Here is a 17296-nt window from a genome sequence, read left to right as displayed (position 1 = left end):
TAAAAGACATGATAAGAATAAATAGAAAAAAAAAAAGTACAACATAACAGTCCACACCTCAATACAACAGGAGGCAGTGAATCACAGAGTAACAGAATACATTAAAATGAGCCTGTAGTGCTCATGAGAACTGAGAATGGGGGCAATCACTTCCTTGTCATTTTTAACCCAAGGTGGTTTTTCTGCTTCATTGTCCTAATAGTTGGAATTTTCTTTTCATATTTACAAGTGGGCAGGGGAGGAGTTTCATCTTCAAAAAAGAAAAGTATAGAATTGAACGTAAACGTCGGGGAATGTTACTTGTCTTCCCTTCAACCTCTTCAAAGAGGTGATTTTTAAAAGAGAGTTTACATTGTATTAAATAAAAATTACCATGTTAACTTGCCTAATGAATCAGATGCACGTGGGAAATGTGCTTAGCTACAACAGCCACAAATATGGCATTATTAATGCTACTATAATATTCTGCCTTTTCAGTTTAGAGGGTGAAGAAACAGGTTTTCCTGTTCAAATGCTGTTGATTTTGTAGGTGTGATATGTTTTTGCCTTTGAATCTAATTCTTGTCAAAGTTATGTAAATTTTATATTTTTTTGTTATGAAGTTCAATTTATTGGCAGTGCCATTAACACATTTTTGCATAAGCTCTTTGTGTAAGCAAAACTTAAAATCAATATTTCCTATGTATATTGCTGTATAACCATCTACTGGAGAGCAATACTGTGACGTCTTTAATCAGAGAAATGTCATTAGAGCGTACATCTCAGGTGTAAACTGAAGTCTGTTTCCTTTAGGAGCTAAAACAAATTGTTGTTCTTCATATTCTAAATTCACTTTGCAATTTAATATTTAAAATTCATCTTAGCATTTTATTTCATTGTAGGTAATTTAAGTGATTTTCTAGCATGGACACTGTTGCTAGCCATAGTTGTCATCTTCTCCAGCAGCTACATGAACAGCGCATTCAGGGTCTTCTCTGTGACTGCATGCTGGTGGTAAAAGGTGTCTGCTTCAAAGCACACAAAAATGTATTAGCTGCTTTCAGTCAATATTTCAGGTATGTGATAGAAATTGTTCTTTTTAAAAAATGAACTAAATGCTGTTGGTTGAGGTTTTCTCTGAGATGGGTATTTTTTTTTTCTGGTAGTTGCAGACTAAACTGTTGGATTGTAAGGGGAAAAGTTAAATTGTTTGTCCAGAGATAAATATATACCGAGTATTTGATCTAATTAAAAACTGTGGCCATCCTAATTTATTTCCTAGATATACACAGTTAACTACTACACTGTTTGGGTATGGCTTTTTCTTGATCTTTACTTGCTTACGTTGCCTCATACAATGGATTCTGGCATGGACCTGTATTCGGTATTTCAGTATGGAAAGATAACGGTTTACAAGGAGTATAGTAGAGTACACAAACAGAGCCAGATAAGGGATATAATTGATGAAAGAATTCATATTATCCATTTCTGGATAATGTGAATTGTTTCATCAATTATATATTCAAAATAAAATTTGAGTGTATAGGTTATTATTGCATCTCTGTTTAGAACAGATTCTTAGAAAGACAACATCTGTGTTTTAAAGCATACAGGTGGCCCATGAATCCAACTGGTTTCTTTCCCCTCTGTATAACCCTCACCGATCCTCCAAATTTTGGGGGATGCTGGATCTCCCAACTTCGTGTTTTGCATTAGTTATGAGTAAGCTGTTGGATCTGGCAGTTTTTAGACCTTGCTTCTTGAAACATCTCTAAAGCTTGACTATTAATTCTTATGTAAGAAAACGGGTTTTATGTTATGACCAGGGAAAAAAGATGAGAGGTGGTTTTTTCCTTTTTCTTTTCTAGCGTTGCAATCCTGATGATGAAGTGAAATTATGCTCAAAGACTGTATTTTTAAAGTAGTTAAAAAGAACTAGGCATTTAACTATTATTAAAATTCAATAGGATATAAGTGACTAGTTAATTTAGACTCAACCCAGATCTGTTCATTATAGGTCTGGTTTTAATTTACATAGTACGAGCTGGATTTATGAAAGAACCTGGATGTGGGCACTGGCTTCAAAGTAGTCTCTGCATTTCTGAGTTTAAGCCTATACTCTCTTTTGCTTAAGATTCAGAGTTTATTGATATTATGCCCATCTTTAAACAAAATATAATTTGAGAGTCAACCCACGGAGAGGAATCATCAAGTTCAGGGCATTTCCTAGTGTGGGAAAATAACTACATAGGAGTGACCTGACCCTATTTATATATCATCATTTACTGTATCATGTTAGAGACTGGGGGTTTTAATGGAGGGATGTGAAGTTCCTGACTGAGGCAGAGTACAAACCTACTTAATCTAGGGCTAGTTCTGCATGTGAAGAACTACAGCTCTACAAGTAAGGAGACCTGTAAATTCGGACACTTTAAGTATTCAATGACAATTCAGTGGGTATTGGTTGGACTGCTGTTTTAGGCTTATGTACCTGTACTCTTCCTTATTCTTTTGGTTCTCATCCAGTACCAGTAAAAAAGTACTTCTTTGGGATATGAGAGAGTAGATTGAAAGTAATGGCATCCTCTTGTTTATTACTACCATCCTCTCATCTACTTGTGGAGAAAGAATTAATAGTAAGAACTTTAATAAGGTTTACTGATAAAGTTTGATGGACACGCTCACTTGCCGAAAGAGAATAGTTTATCTCACTTTGAGGTCTATCTTCTCCTTCTTACTAGAAAGTTTCTCATGTCCTCTTTTATTTGCCACAGTGGAAGGCAAAACACCATTCTGAGTCAACCAACTTTTGCAAACAGTCCATAAATACACCACTGAACCTAATATGTAAAGAACATTGGGTAGGAAACCATAAGTATGGGGTGTGATTTCAAAAGTTTAAAAAATAGAAAATTAAAGTTATATAAAGTATCACTTGCTTTGATTTATACTTTAAGTGTACTAGTGTAGGCCTAATATATAAGACAAGTAATAGAGCAGTTTTGAGACGTTCATTTACAAAAACATAGCAATCTAGATAAGACCACATAGTGTAAATTTTTGTTTTGTAGCAGGCAGTCTGTTTGAGGTGTATGTGTATTTTTTTATAAAAGTGTTTGTAAATTGTTTGTGTTTGAATATTTGTCTTATTTTATTAGGACCCTTTTCCAGAATTCTTCAGGCCAGAAGAATGATGTCTTTCACTTGGACATTAAAAATGTAGGTGGCATAGGCCAGATCTTGGACTTCATGTACACCTCTCACCTGGATCTTAGCCAGGACAATGTACAAGCTATGTTGGATATTGCACAGTGTCTCCAAGTGCAAAATGTGCTGAACATTTGCCACACCTTTTTAAAATCTTCTACAGCTGTAGAGCAAACAGCCAGCATGCCTTGTAATAGTGTATTTTCACTGCAGAATACTTTGACTGCAGATACTAGCTGTGCCAATGACAGTTATGGAACAAACCTATTGCATGAATGCTCATCTGACACACAAGCTAATAAAGGCTTGGCTGACCACCATCCTCATGCATCGCAGTCTGTTAATCTTCACGCACCCTCAGGTGATGTACAGAAACAACCACAAGACTCCTTAGATGGCAGCTGCACAGAGCTTCCATTTAAACAACCAAATTACTATTACAAACTACGCAACTTTTACAGTAAACAGTTCTATAAGCAAAATGCTTGCTCTAATCATGAGAGAGGAGCAGAACAATCCTTTTCTTACAACACGTCTACAGAAATAAACACAGTAGAGAATAATTCTTGTACTGTCAATCACTCTGAGTGTGTTCTGGAAACCTCTGATCATTTACCATCAAACTTTCTGGTTCAGTCCGTGAATGAAGCTGCTCCAGATCAAGATGCAGAAAGCACACTTATGCAGCCCACCAAACAGATGCGGCTGAAAAAAGCAATACACCTCAAAAAGTTAAACTTTTTAAGATCTCAGAAGTCTGCAGAGCAGCAGCCTGAGCCTAAAACAGATGACAGTAGAATAACAGGAGTAATTGAATCTGTAAACGAAGGTACCGTGGAGATGAATGCTAAAGTTACTGATGAAAAAGAAGCTGAAGATTTAGTGAATTCTGAGAATTTTGAACAAACTGTTGAAATTGACAGATCTCAAGGTCCTTTGGAACAAGAAGGGCAATCACAGACTCTTCAGTCACAGAGGCAATATACTTGTGAATTATGTGGGAAGGCTTTCAAACATCCAAGCAACTTGGAGCTCCATAAAAGGTCTCATACAGGTACAGTTTTTAGTAGCTTGGTCTGCAGACCGAATATTTCAATTAAAGAGGATGTCTTACAGTATCGCTTGATGCAGAGATGCTGGTTAAGGGTTACTTTCAAAAGGTTGTGGGTTTGGTTTTTTGAAAAATGAATAATCATACAGGAATAAAGACTGTAAGACTGAGTTTAGCTGAGAGTGGTAGTTAAGATTTGTCCTTTGTATTTGGTTTTTTAGGGTTCTTTCTCACAGAATGTTGCGTGATATTTCAATGAAAATTTTATTTTTGTCTTGCATTTGGAAGAGGCATTTCTAGTCAGTTTGTCAGAAGTCAAGTCAGATAACAATGAAAAGTGTAAATGGCTAGAAGATGACACTACAAATGTTCTAGACCTCAGTTCTCTCTGATTATATATTCATTGTAAGATACAAGTGATTAGGTCTACGTGGTTATTTCTTTTTAACCTGTAGAAATATGCTTTATAATTAGTTTATTTGTTTCAGTGGGTGAACAACTTTCATTGCATTTACCTAGAGAGTAATGCTCTTGCAGACAAGTAGGCTGCAGCGTGGATAGGAATTTTGAATTCATTTACTTAGTTTTAAAAACTCGTAGGTAATATTATTTTTAAACCTAGTTTTATTTCTAAAGATCTTTTTATTCAAGTGAAAACCAAGACCTAGTCTAACTTTTAATTAACTAATCTGTCTGTTCAATTTATCCAGCATGTTCTATTATATTTCTACAACTTTATATGTTTTTTAAAAGGGTTTTTAAGAATTACCTTAGCTAGTCAAGTAACACCACTGATTTCAAGTCCTTGAGATGCATTATTCCTGATTAAGCTGTTGAATTTTTTGCCTTTCTTTTTCCTTATATTAAATATACAAATGCATCTCTCTGTCTTGTCAAATAAACATCACTTTGCAAATGAGCATACATGTATTGGTACTTTGACAATAAATATAAATCCCTCTTAGTAGACATTAATTTCTTTTGTTAATTGATCCTTAATATTAAGAATTTTTTTTTTCATAGTATTAGGAGAAAAATCTTTCCAGAACCTTAAAATATGAACATTTGGTATGAGCTTCCTTAAGTTTTCACTTAAGGTATCTTTGACTACTTCTGTATGTTCATATTACTAATACTTTTTTTTTTTTCTTAATTTGGTCTCCTGTGAAATAGTTGCATATGTCTTTTACCTAGATCCTCTCTTTGCCTTGCATTTTTTGGAATCTATTTCGATTTGAGGTGACATCATCAGGTATATCTTTATTTTTAATATCTTAGAAATTTCAGGGAAATAGGTGATCAGATGGAAGATAGAGCATCTAGAGAAGTCTCAATGGAGGGAGAGACTCTGAAGTCAGTAATGTGTGTTTGTGCTAGAGAATCTGTGTGAAAGACCCCAACTATGAGAAACCTATTAGAATTTGCCCTTCCTCATACATCTCAATCATTGGAAAAAGTCTGGATTTTGTGAGTTCTGGTGCCCGTTAAACTAGTTGTTTTTTTAAGAGTGGTAGACTTAATTATTGTATGTTTCTGAGTCTGCTAAACTATTTAAAACACGAGGTTCAAAGTTTAGTTTACCTGTTCTAATGCATTGTAGCTTACAGGTCAGTGTTTTGGGTTTTTTTTAAAGTATTTTCAGGAAGCATCTCAAAAAAAACCCCACCAAACCCAAACCCGACCCTGTGAAAAGAACTCTTGGGAGGATGGATAGAACAGAAGCAGAGTTACACTGTCACGTAATACACTGTTGATCCTCGACCTTTTCATTCTGAGCTTTGCTTGAGCAAGTTGCCAGCATTCCATGCCTTAGTGCCCCCTGCTCCTACCTTTGTGATCTCTTCAGGAACACCGCTTCTGCCTTCATGCCTTTCTCTTCTGGAGCTGACACACCACTGCTTTGGTCCCACTACTGTGTACTTTATCTTCATCTCCTCTTGCAGAGGGTTGAACGAGAAGGATGCAACAGAAGACAGAAAACACAAGGCAGTCCGAAGGTTCAAAAGTAAAATCGCCTGGATGTTTGTTTAAGCATTGTCTTAATTGTAGTTCAGTTACTACTTTTTCCCAAATTTTCCGTATTGCTGTTGATCCAGCCGTGGTCTTTGAGAAGATTAGTGTTCTCAGATGAGGTTTTTGGTTTGGAATCATAGAATCAAAGAATAACTTAGATTAGAATGGACCTCTGGAGGTCATCTAGTCCAATCCTCTGCTCAAGGTAGGTCAAATTAGACTGGGTTGTTTTGCTCCTGACCTTGTGTAGTCAAATTTTGGATATCTCCAAGGTCAGAGATTCCACAACCTCTCCAGACAACAAGTTCCAGTGTTTGACCACCCTCATGGGGCAAAAGATTCTTTTCCTGTATCTAATCAGAATTTCCCATGACCTAACTTGTGTCTGTAGCCTCTTGTCCTATCACTGTGTACCTTCAAGAACAACCTGGTTGCATCTCTCTGCCCATTGCATGTAGACAGCAGTTAAGATTTCCTGTTTGTCTTCTCAAGGTTCCAGATATGGTCTCACCAGTGATAGGTAGAGAAGAATCATCTTCAGCTTACTAGCTGCACTCTTACTAATATGTCCTAGGAAGCAATTAGCCTCACTTTACCTGAGGGATGCTACAATGCTGAGTAATTTAGTATTTCTTCTAGAATTCATTCTTGGAATAGGCTGCTTGATATGCCCAGGGGGTTGGAGTCTTCTGTAGGTGCAGAATTGTTCTCCAACAACTAATTTGAAGTTTCTTTTCAAATAAATTTTTTTTGTTTTATCTTTATCATGGGGAATAAAACTCCAGCTCTTTGTACAGTTATAATGAGGCTGCATGCAGCCCACAACAATAGTTTTGAGAAATTTGAGCCTCCCTCCCTCTAGTTATTTCAGGGTGGTTTTCTGTTCAGATAATAGTCTCTGTGTCAACAGTAACTTTGGTTTTTTTGGTGTAGGTAATTTCTGCAGAAATTGCTATTAGTGTTTTTTATCCTCCATTTCAAATTACCTTGATGCTTTTATGGCTGTTCAGAAGCCTTCCCAGTCGCCACAGATCTGGCTCCCTACTGGTTTCATTTATATTTGTGTTGTCGGTACCAGAATTTTTAGTGTTTCGCAAATTTAGAGCCATAATGAAATCAAGCCTCAGTGCTCTTTATAATTGAGTTATTAGTTTTTTAATTTTTATCTTTAATTGAATAAAAGCTGTCTTGAAACTGCTGTAAGATTTCCATTCTTCATGGAAATTCTTCATTTAAGTAGAAAAAGTAGATACAGCCTCAAGTGGCCACACTAACCTCAAGGCTGCTGTATGTGAAGCCACATAACTGTGTATGTTTACTCTGTGCTTTAAAATCTAAGAGACTTGCATTTAGTCCTTGATCTCAAAATATGTTGAAAAAACATCACCTGTATTTGGCAGTAGAGAAGGATAATGGAACCTCAACACCTGGATATTGTAGTTGTTGCCCATAACACTTCCAAGGATGGAGGAAGAATACTGATGTAGGAATACTTGCTGGAAGAGAAGGCTACAAATAGCCAAGAGGTGTTCTGTAAAATAATGAGAATTATGATTTTAAAAGTAAATAAAAATCTTTAGACAGATTTTGAAACCAAGATGAAACACAGTGTAAGATCTCTTTTTCCTTCTTGAAATAGCTGCATTCAGACTCACAGGGATTTACACTAATTTTGCTTCCCTATACCTGTCGGCCACATTATATGTGTCCTTTTAACGTACAGTTAGACTCATGAAAATATCATTAGAAGATTTAAATTTATTATTGTTTTAAAATTTCTGTAAGATGCAGAGAGATTTTTATCCACAGTGTAAAAACTAGGAAACCAAGAACTAAGCAGGGAAAAAAAATTGCCTCTATGAAATACTGCAAAGAAAAAGTGATTAGAAAAAAGATATTTGTCTCATTGACAGCTAGAGAATTGAAATACTGTGCAGTCACATTCTAGATTGAGAGTCAAGTTATTTTGAAAAGCTAAAGTGAGCTGCACTAATTTTTACTAAAGCTGTTGATATGTTTTTGGAGATTCAAGAATACCAGTTTTATATGTGTAAATTCAGAATTTTGTGGCAAAATACTTGGGTTAATCATCAGATACTCTTATATAGGGTGAGAATTTGAGGGCAAATGTATATTTGCTGGAAGTGAATGGCTACGTGGTGATCAGAGATGTGTGATACACATTGAACAGAGAAAACAGAATCCTTCCAAACTAGCTTCTCTGTATTCCTTATTCTTTTAAGAGTGGGCCTTTGTGTGTACAAGTGAAAAAACTGGTGCACTTCCCATAGCTGCTGTTGTTGTTGCTGTTGTAGGACCTTGTCATCTATTCTGTTCTTCCTGGAGGTACGGTACCCCTTTCATTTGGAATAAAAAGTATTTAAAAAAAATAACAAAACATTTCTATTCATATGAAAACTCTTCTACCTACCTGTTTTGAAAGATAAATTCTGTTTCTGAGCAAGTCTGCCTTACAAGCTTAATGGTAAATGCTGTACTTCCCTCTTGGAATTTCCCCTTACATATATGGGTAAGTGTCCTTTTGGGGATATTTTTACTCTTACATTACATATTTTGAAAGGAAGCATACCAATTTAAAACATTTGTATTCTATGGCAACTATTAGAAGTTCTATGTTCTGTTTCTTCTTTTAGGTGAGAAACCTTTTGAATGTAACATTTGTGGGAAACACTTCTCACAGGTGGGAATATTTTATATTATGGTACTTACACTTGCAAATGAAATGCATCTATGTGTTGATTCTAAAAAATTTGGTTATAAGTCTATAGATATTTTTTTGTTCAAAGACAGACTTCACTTTAGGGATAAAAAAAAAGTCTTATTTGAAAATAACATGTTAAATGCTTTAGATTTCTTTGATACATTTTTAACCTTTGATTTTGTCTGCTCTCAGTTAGATGTGTTACGTATTTTACCTTCAAATAAATGTTTAACTATACAGAGCCACAGCTATATTTGAAATACAGAGAACATTCATTCTCAGACTGTTCTTTTGCCTTATGCTTAAGGATATGTTGTGAATAGCATTTTTACAGTGTCTGAAAAAAATACAGGTTAGAATTTTGTATAATGCTGTATTCACAATATAGTTTCATCTTCCTAAATGGCATAAATTATTAAGCAGATTTTTTTGAGTCAGATAAAAAAAATTTACATACGTATAATTGGGCTCAGTTTCCTTCTGTGAAGAACAGCACAGTCTGTCTGAAGTGACAAAACTCAGCTACGATTTAAAAAAAACCTCTTGTGAAATTCCCTATTGACACACAGGACCAAAGCTTTAGCAGTCTTAATTTGCCCTCCAGTGCGTGCTTCCTGTTCTGGGTACAACAATTAATTTCTATTTCTGCAAATTTGGTGCCTAGTTGTCTCACATTTCCAAAATGTCTATTTCTTTTCCATTTTCTTGGTCGGACTACATGCACCTAAGTGCAGGAGACAATAGTCATGTGCATATTTTTAGACTAAGATTAAATAATAATTATCGTTGAATAACTTTGGTCTTTCTTATGGGTCCTTGTTTAAGGATTAGAATTATGTGGTCTTTGTCTACCCCCCCACCAGTGCTTGCACTTCTCTTACTCCAGTTTTGTAGTCCACCAGTGGGATTTCTTTGACCCATGAATCTGATGTAGTTGCATCCTCCAGTCTGTTACTAAATATGAGTATAATGCTGCATCCTGTTTCATCATGCTTATCAAGCATTTTGAGCAAAACTGCATCTGCTTATTAGGCAAAGAAAGTGCATTTTAATTCGTTTTGATGGCTAAACTTATTAAAAGTAAAAAGTGAGTATTTCCAAATTCCATTAAAAGTACTTTTGGCAAATGGAGTGGTATTCTGTACCATTACTGCGGGGGAAGAGGGAATAAAAAAGCTTCACACAGTCGGAGTGTATGAGAGGCAGGACAGACTCCTCATGCAGCATGCATTGCTCCTCTAATTAAAAACATGAACAAACGAAAACCCCAGCAAAACTGGAAATGTCTGCCTTTTAATTAAACACTCTTAAACAGCTTTCCTCCCCTCCCTCCCTCCCCATTACTTCAGTTTCCTGAAGGTATAGGTACATACATATTGATGGACAATACCCACACGTCCAGAATATGAGCCATAGCATTCAGCTTGCATGCTGCAGTCCGTCCTCTGCTCATAAAAGGGGACTTGCATACTTCTAGGGAACACTAGGGTAGCCTTGCTTCTTTGCAAGATGCAAGGATAATTACTATCTACTTTTTGCTTAAAAGACCCTCTCTGATCTTGTTCTTGATTTTGTCAGTCTGCAGGCACAGAAAAAGTATCACTTTTCTTATTTAAGTCTGTGCTTTTGAGGCACTGCAGTTGTTGTGCCTGGTACTATGTCTGCTCCTGCTGAACCTAACTGATGTTCCGTGTGTTGGAATGTGAAACAGAAAATGAACAGAAAGTAGAGAAAATTGACATAGGAACTCATAGTCTGCAACAAATAACCACAAATGTCTTTGATTTTTGGAGAAAAAGGTTCCTTTTGTACTTCCAAGCCTGCATCTTCCCTTACTACTAGTACACAGCCTGTTGCTGTGTGGTCCTTCTCTAGCTGGTGATCCAGAATTACCATGTTTTGCCTCCTGACTACCTCCTTCTGCAGTGCTGACTTTGGGGGACCATATGCTTTAGTTCATTCACTTTGAAAGTGTGCCAGGTACAAATTGAGTAAGTCTAGCATCTCTCTCTAGTCTCAAATTTGTGAGGAGTGGTATGCAACCAGTACCAGTAAGAGGATTTTTCTGAGCATTTTTTTTCTTTCACTGAAATGCTAGCAAAAGTCGTCTTAGGCTTTTTCATTGGGATGGCATATTATACCTTAACTGAGGTTGTGTATCACCCTAGAAGCTTAGGAAGAATAGAAGTTACTGATGTTTTTACTTTTTTTTTTTTTTTTTTTTTTTTATGTGAGCCAGGTAATAACAAGCTTTTGCCTTCATTAGGAGGAAGTGACAGAGACTTGTAATAAAGAAATGGATCTTCTTGCTACTCTCTGTAAAACATTTTTATTCTGGCTAAAAATGCCTGTATGGGCACTATTTTAGAATAATTGTTGCACTTCAAATTCACCCTCTGCCTTTATCCAGAATAACTTTCAAATGATATTGTTTGTTTTGTGATGTGGATGGAAGTAAAGGTTCTGTCTTGCATGTTTCTCTCAAATGTACCTCTGCATAAAATCCCTTGTTCTTGCAAAGCATAAACTGTTGCATGGAGAAGTCAGTTCAGTCGTCGTCTTCAGAAATGGGTGCCTAGTGCCTCTCTTTGAATAGATTTCAGTATTATAAAGTTTGGCCTGAAAGAACAGTGGTTCAGTCATACTGTTGTCTGAAAAACTTTACAGGGGTTAAAGAAATCTCACGGTTCAAACGGTGATCCATTTAATATTGTCCTCTGCCTGTCTGTGTGTGTCTGCAGTACTTCAGTTCTGGTATGTTATAAGCTCTGATTACAGTGATTGGTCATCACAGGTAATTTAAGGGAGTTGGAAGAAATTATTGATAGGGCTTATTTTTGCTGTTGTACTGTGACTGAGGACATGATAATCTTTGCATCCCCAATTTTCTTTCCTAATTGAAAGGACTTAATGTTCCTTTAGTGTACTTAGATATAACCAGGCAGTTATCCATCAAAGAGAATGGAAGGGTTAAAAGCTGACTGTGGAAGTATGCACAATTTATGGAACATCTGCAGCTCTTTTATCCAGACTAGCTGTATCTTGTGCTTTGAGAAGTGGACTCTCAGTGGATTAGCCATTCATAAGCACCAGTGGCTTTAAAAACATTAAAAAAAAAAAAAGTCGGAATGAGTAAGATGGTTTTTTTCTAGTCATTATCTGGTTTGCCTGCTAGACTAGCATGATTTTTACAGGATTGGGAGAGGAAAGATACATAATAAAAATTAGTTACCAGTAATCCATTTGTTCATTTCTGTACTTCCTGTTCTGTTTTCTTTTGATATCAGTAAATATTTATAAGTTTGGAGCACTTGACTCTTGAGTACTTTATGGATTGAAAAATGTTGACCCTATTCTTTTCTTTTTAACCCCCTGGGAAGTGAATTCAGACATCCTGATGTAACAATATTTTATTTGTAGGACAGGGAAAATGAGACTAACATAAACCATATTACTAGTAAGTTTTCTTCTTCACTGCAATCTAGATAGTGTAATTTTCATTTATAATTGGATCTGTTCTCAACTATAGATCTGTCTTTTTCCTTAGCATTTGATTCCAGGCTTCTTTTTTATTCTTTTTTTTTTTTTCTCTGTTCTTGTCAATATATAATTGCTTGCATAAGCAGTTTTATCTTGAAGTACATGGTAGTCTGTCTTTACTAGATAAGAATGCTTGAGTTCATACATGCTTTGTAGTCTTCAGTGCCTTAGAATTAGGAATAAAAAGCCAGTCTCATAGTTCCCATCATTGTCTTTTTATCTGTATACAACAACAGGCTAGCTGAATTTAAATGTTTAAATTACTGTCCCTTCAGGCAGGTAATCTACAGACACATTTACGTCGACATTCTGGTGAAAAGCCATACATTTGTGAAATCTGTGGGAAAAGGTGAGTAGAATTGTTCACCTCAGTAAAGTTAACATGATAAAACTTGCACATGTTTTCTTTAATCTTAATGATAAACTAAGAGCCAAGAGCTAAGGCAGCGTGCTGCTCAATTTTGTTTAAAAGACATTGGATTTAAATGTTTATTGATGGGATTAAAATACATGAATGTCTGCAAGGAGTCTTGTTGCAGGTCTCAGTAATAAGATAAACATGTCACCACATACATAATCTGTGGTTTTAATTTTTTGTATATTTGTATCTTTAGTTAAGGATATACTGTTGTGTGTGTTTTGAACAGCGTGAGTCACAATAAAACATGCTGGTTTGTACCCTTCCCTCGCTTTTTTTTTTCATTATTTGATCATACAATTTTTGTTACATTTTATGGAAATTATGAAGTATGGGAAACTTGATGAATTTAAGCAAAGCATTAAATATTTCTTTCTGCTAACAGGTAACAGAACTTACACTAATTTAGGAGTAGCATTTGTACTTTAAGTTAAATGCAGAATAAATTAATAACATTAATGGTGAAAAGGTTTTTTTCTCCTTCCATAAATTTAATTAGACATTGCCAGCTTCAAAATGTTTTTCTTAAATGTATTAATTTATCTGTATTTTAGATTTTAATCTTTGTTCAGAACATCAGGCATTCATTATAGTTGATTTCCATATGATACTCAGTTTAAGAGAATGAGGGTCTTATAAAGACAGCAATTGGGTTTCCGTGTTCTGTTACAGATTTGCTGCTTCTGGTGATGTTCAGCGTCATATTATTATTCATTCTGGAGAAAAGCCTCATCTGTGTGATATCTGTGGCAGAGGTATGTAAGAACCAAAGTTTCTACCTGTGAGGTTTTTTGATTGAAATGTGAGCAGCCATTTTAATCTCAGCATCTGTCATATTTTTCTAGGATTCAGTAACTTCAGTAATTTAAAGGAGCACAAAAAGACCCATACAGCAGATAAAGTATTCACCTGTGATGAATGTGGGAAGTCATTTAACATGCAACGAAAATTAGTAAAGCACAGAATTAGGCATACTGGAGAGAGACCGTACAGCTGTTCAGCATGTGGTAAGATTTACTGTGCATACCTTGGTTGTGTCTTTGCTTTTTAAATGATAAGTAAAAGTTCCTATGTCAGCAGAATAACAATTAACCAAAATTATTTTAAATTGAAATACCATGTTGTGAAAGTTTTTCACCAAAATCTTCTGGTTTGCATACTTCATAGTCTTTCATTTGGTGTATTAAACTCCTTTAGCTGTTGTAAATAAGTTTAAAGGTGAATTTCAGTTGAATAGAGAAAGGAAATAAGAGAAATCAACATTGGATGTGTACAAGTTTGCTAGAGAAGTACTGATACTAGCTGCTTCAAAAATTGATTTATTTTCAGTATAGTCCTTTCTGATGGAAAGCTAGGTTTGGCATCACTTTGCTATCAATGGAATCTTACCCCCCCCCGCCTTTTTTTTTTCCCCAATTGAATACTGTTCAGATTTAACTGCATGCAACTGTAGAGTTTGATAATAACAATCTTTTGCTACTTTGCTTCAGCCTCTGGTGTAAAATCAAAACTTGATCAATGCCTCATACCAGAGAACACCCATTTTCAAAATCTGCTAGATAGGTCATACTTCCAACTGGTCTGAAAGTGGCTCTTTGATCAATAATTCATCCGTGTATAACATAGTTCTCAGAAATTGCATTGTCTGTCCTTACCTTATATGTTACTTAGCATCCTGCATACTACATGCTTTTCTGCCCTTAAGTGCTATTTTGGTATAATTTCATTCATGTTCTGAGGAATCAGCTTTGGAGGAGGGTAGCTCCATATGATAATGTCCAACTGCAGTATGTTTTATTTGTAATGTCTTGAGGCACAAGAAAAGCTGATACTATCAGGAGGTCTTGCATTAGAAGGAGGAAATATAGACATGCAGGATATGAAGGTATAGACAAACAGTTGTGTTGTCATTAAAATAGGCTTATTTTCATACTGTCTTGTAGTGGTCTTTTGATTATTTTTCATTTTAGCCAGGTCATCTTGTACTGTGAGGCAAAAATTGTGCAAAGAGAATCTGATCAAGCATTAAAGAATCACTCACATTGTGCAAAAAATCCACGTGTATTACTCCAGTAATTTGTAATCTTACTGTTACTCTTTAATGGCATTTCTGAAAAGAAATATGGGCAGTAGAATAAAAAGTATGATGCTGAAAATTGAGACTGCAGTTTTACTGGGCTTTCAGATAATACAGTTCATTTTAGTTGGTATCTGTTGACACAAAATAAAATAATCTTTAACCTAGTTAAAATGAGAGAAAATCACAAATAGGTACTAGCTTATTCCTACTATTCTGAAGAATGTGAGGTGTCTGAATCCTGTAGCAGTTCTGGAAATCAATGCTCTCTTATTCTGCTTGTTCTTCTACACTTTGCCTTGGTTCAGCCTCAGACACTTTTTTTCTTTGCAGTATGGTAGTTGAGCTTATTTGAGCCCGTGGTTCTGAAAATAGGCAAACACTTGAATATTTTAATAAAAAAATTACAGTTTTGACACATTGTCTGGCTGGAGTATAAAAAACGGACTGCTGCATTACGTTAGCTCAAAGTTAACAAATCTAAATTTGTCAGCGCTTTAAGAATAGTTCCTTGGTAATGAACAAACCGTTACTTTTCTATGATGCAGTTCTCACTGGAAGAATATATTTAGAAGCTTATCAGCATACTTTTTTTTCCAGACAGATGAATTAAATTGATTATTTGTAATCTTTTTTTTCCTCCATGAAGATTGATACAAACTGATGGCACTCACAGCTTTCAAATACTAATAGATATTCCTGTCTAGAGACAAAAAACTAAAGCACTGGGAAACACAAGTTATAAAATCAGATCGAGAAGAAGAAACAAGTCATTGAATTGCAAAGCTAGATGGAACTTGTTTGAACCTGTTCTAGATAAAAAAGTACTACGATTGGGACATACTATACCTTATCTCTTGACACTTTCTCTAATTAAAACATGTTTATGCACTTGTGTTGAGAACAAAATCTTAATCTATCACTTCTGTCTTGTAGGGAAATGTTTTGCAGGCTCTGGAGACCTGCGTAGACATGTGAGGACTCATACAGGAGAAAAACCCTATACCTGTGAAACTTGTAACAAATGCTTCACTCGCTCTGCTGTTCTACGGCGGCACAAGAAAATGCATTGTAAAGCCACTGAGGAAGGTCCACACACACTAGATGAATTTACTCAAGGGATTGAAACTTCTGACCTTGAGAAGTCTCAGAGTTCTGACTCTTTTGGCCAAGAAATGTCTGTTACATTGTTACCAGTGTCTGTTAAATTTCCCATTCGCCCAGCTGCAAATTCAACTGAATTTGATAGTTCTGCAGATTCTTACTGTAAGTTGCGCTCAATGATTCAACACCACGACTCGGCAAACCAACAGAAACTGAATGTGGGTTCTGCTAAACTCCCAAAAGCTCAGACACAGCAAACTCCACCACCACCACCATATGCTTATGCAGATGTAGATGTATCTTCTGCAGAAGAACCCTTACAGTCTGATAATATTCCCATGATTCGTTCCTCTATGGTTAGCTTGGACAGTCATTGTAATGATCCACTAGGCAGTCGAACATCATCTGCTGCATACAAGAATAATGAAGGTCCGTTCTTCTCTAGCATGACCCTCTGGGGTTTGGCTATGAAGACCTTGCAGAATGAAAGCGAATTGGAACAGTGAGGGCTCAGGTGACTGTATCAAAACTTCTTAGAGGCGTTTCATGCTAAAGTGATTGTGATTGCACTGCAGCATAGAGAGATCAGAGCTAGTTTTTAAGCCAGCTAGCTTGGATACTGGTAGAAATCAAGATACGCATGTCCAGAACCCAGTGTAGGCTGCCTTTACGCTGCTTCTCAGCAAAGCTCAAATCTAGTTTTGGGGACCTTTGTTGTTCTGTGTCTGCACAGTGTAGCTCGTGTGTTGCCATGATTTACTAAAATTTGCCATTTACTTAATTTACCATTAACTTGGTATTTTTTACCTGATAATGGAGGAAAGGATGGCCCAATGCCTAATTTCATTATATGGGTGCAGTTCCAAGCATGGGTCATCAGAGTTGTGTAAGGGTGTAGATATGAGAAGAGGAAAATACTTAACAAATCCCTAGTGAACCTGAGTTTCAGTAGTGGCTCTCTTACCAGTAGGATCATTGGTTTACATGACTTGAGTATTGTGATATTAAATCTAAATGTTAAATACTGGACAATATTTGTGATAGTGCAAAGTAACTGTATATCTAGAAACTTTATTTTTTTACAATAAAAGCTTTTTTTAGTATTTTATAAACTATTTTGCACAGCAGATTATTTGTACAATGAAGACCAAGATCAGGAAATATGAATAAAGGGAAGTTGTTTTA

The 17296-nt window shown here is 35.8% G+C and overlaps 1 protein-coding gene across 7 annotated transcripts in view; it reads left to right on the top strand.

Moving 5' to 3' along the window:
• ZBTB49 (zinc finger and BTB domain containing 49) overlaps positions 1–17296 on the top strand; it is a 17976-nt gene extending 680 nt beyond the window's left edge. For 3 of the 7 annotated variants that reach the window (XM_074865759.1, XM_074865761.1, XM_074865760.1), the window contains exons 2-8: positions 882–1055; positions 3138–4240; positions 8905–8951; positions 12788–12861; positions 13603–13685; positions 13776–13937; positions 15944–17296. In XM_074865759.1, the coding sequence (XP_074721860.1) occupies positions 904–1055; positions 3138–4240; positions 8905–8951; positions 12788–12861; positions 13603–13685; positions 13776–13937; positions 15944–16617 (2295 nt within the window). In that variant the 5' untranslated portion in view covers positions 882–903 and the 3' untranslated portion in view covers positions 16618–17296. Of the gene's footprint in view, positions 1–5; positions 329–881; positions 1056–3137; positions 4241–8904; positions 8952–12787; positions 12862–13602; positions 13686–13775; positions 13938–15943 lie in introns of those variants that run through there. The other 4 variants (XM_074865766.1, XM_074865763.1, XM_074865764.1 and 1 more) reach the window with 2 other exon arrangements.

Source organism: Strix uralensis, chromosome 4 (assembly GCF_047716275.1).
Source record: "Strix uralensis isolate ZFMK-TIS-50842 chromosome 4, bStrUra1, whole genome shotgun sequence".
Lineage (NCBI taxonomy): Eukaryota > Metazoa > Chordata > Aves > Strigiformes > Strigidae > Strix > Strix uralensis.
Note: the sequence above shows the minus strand (reverse complement) of the source record. Positions and strands in the feature narration are given on the sequence as shown.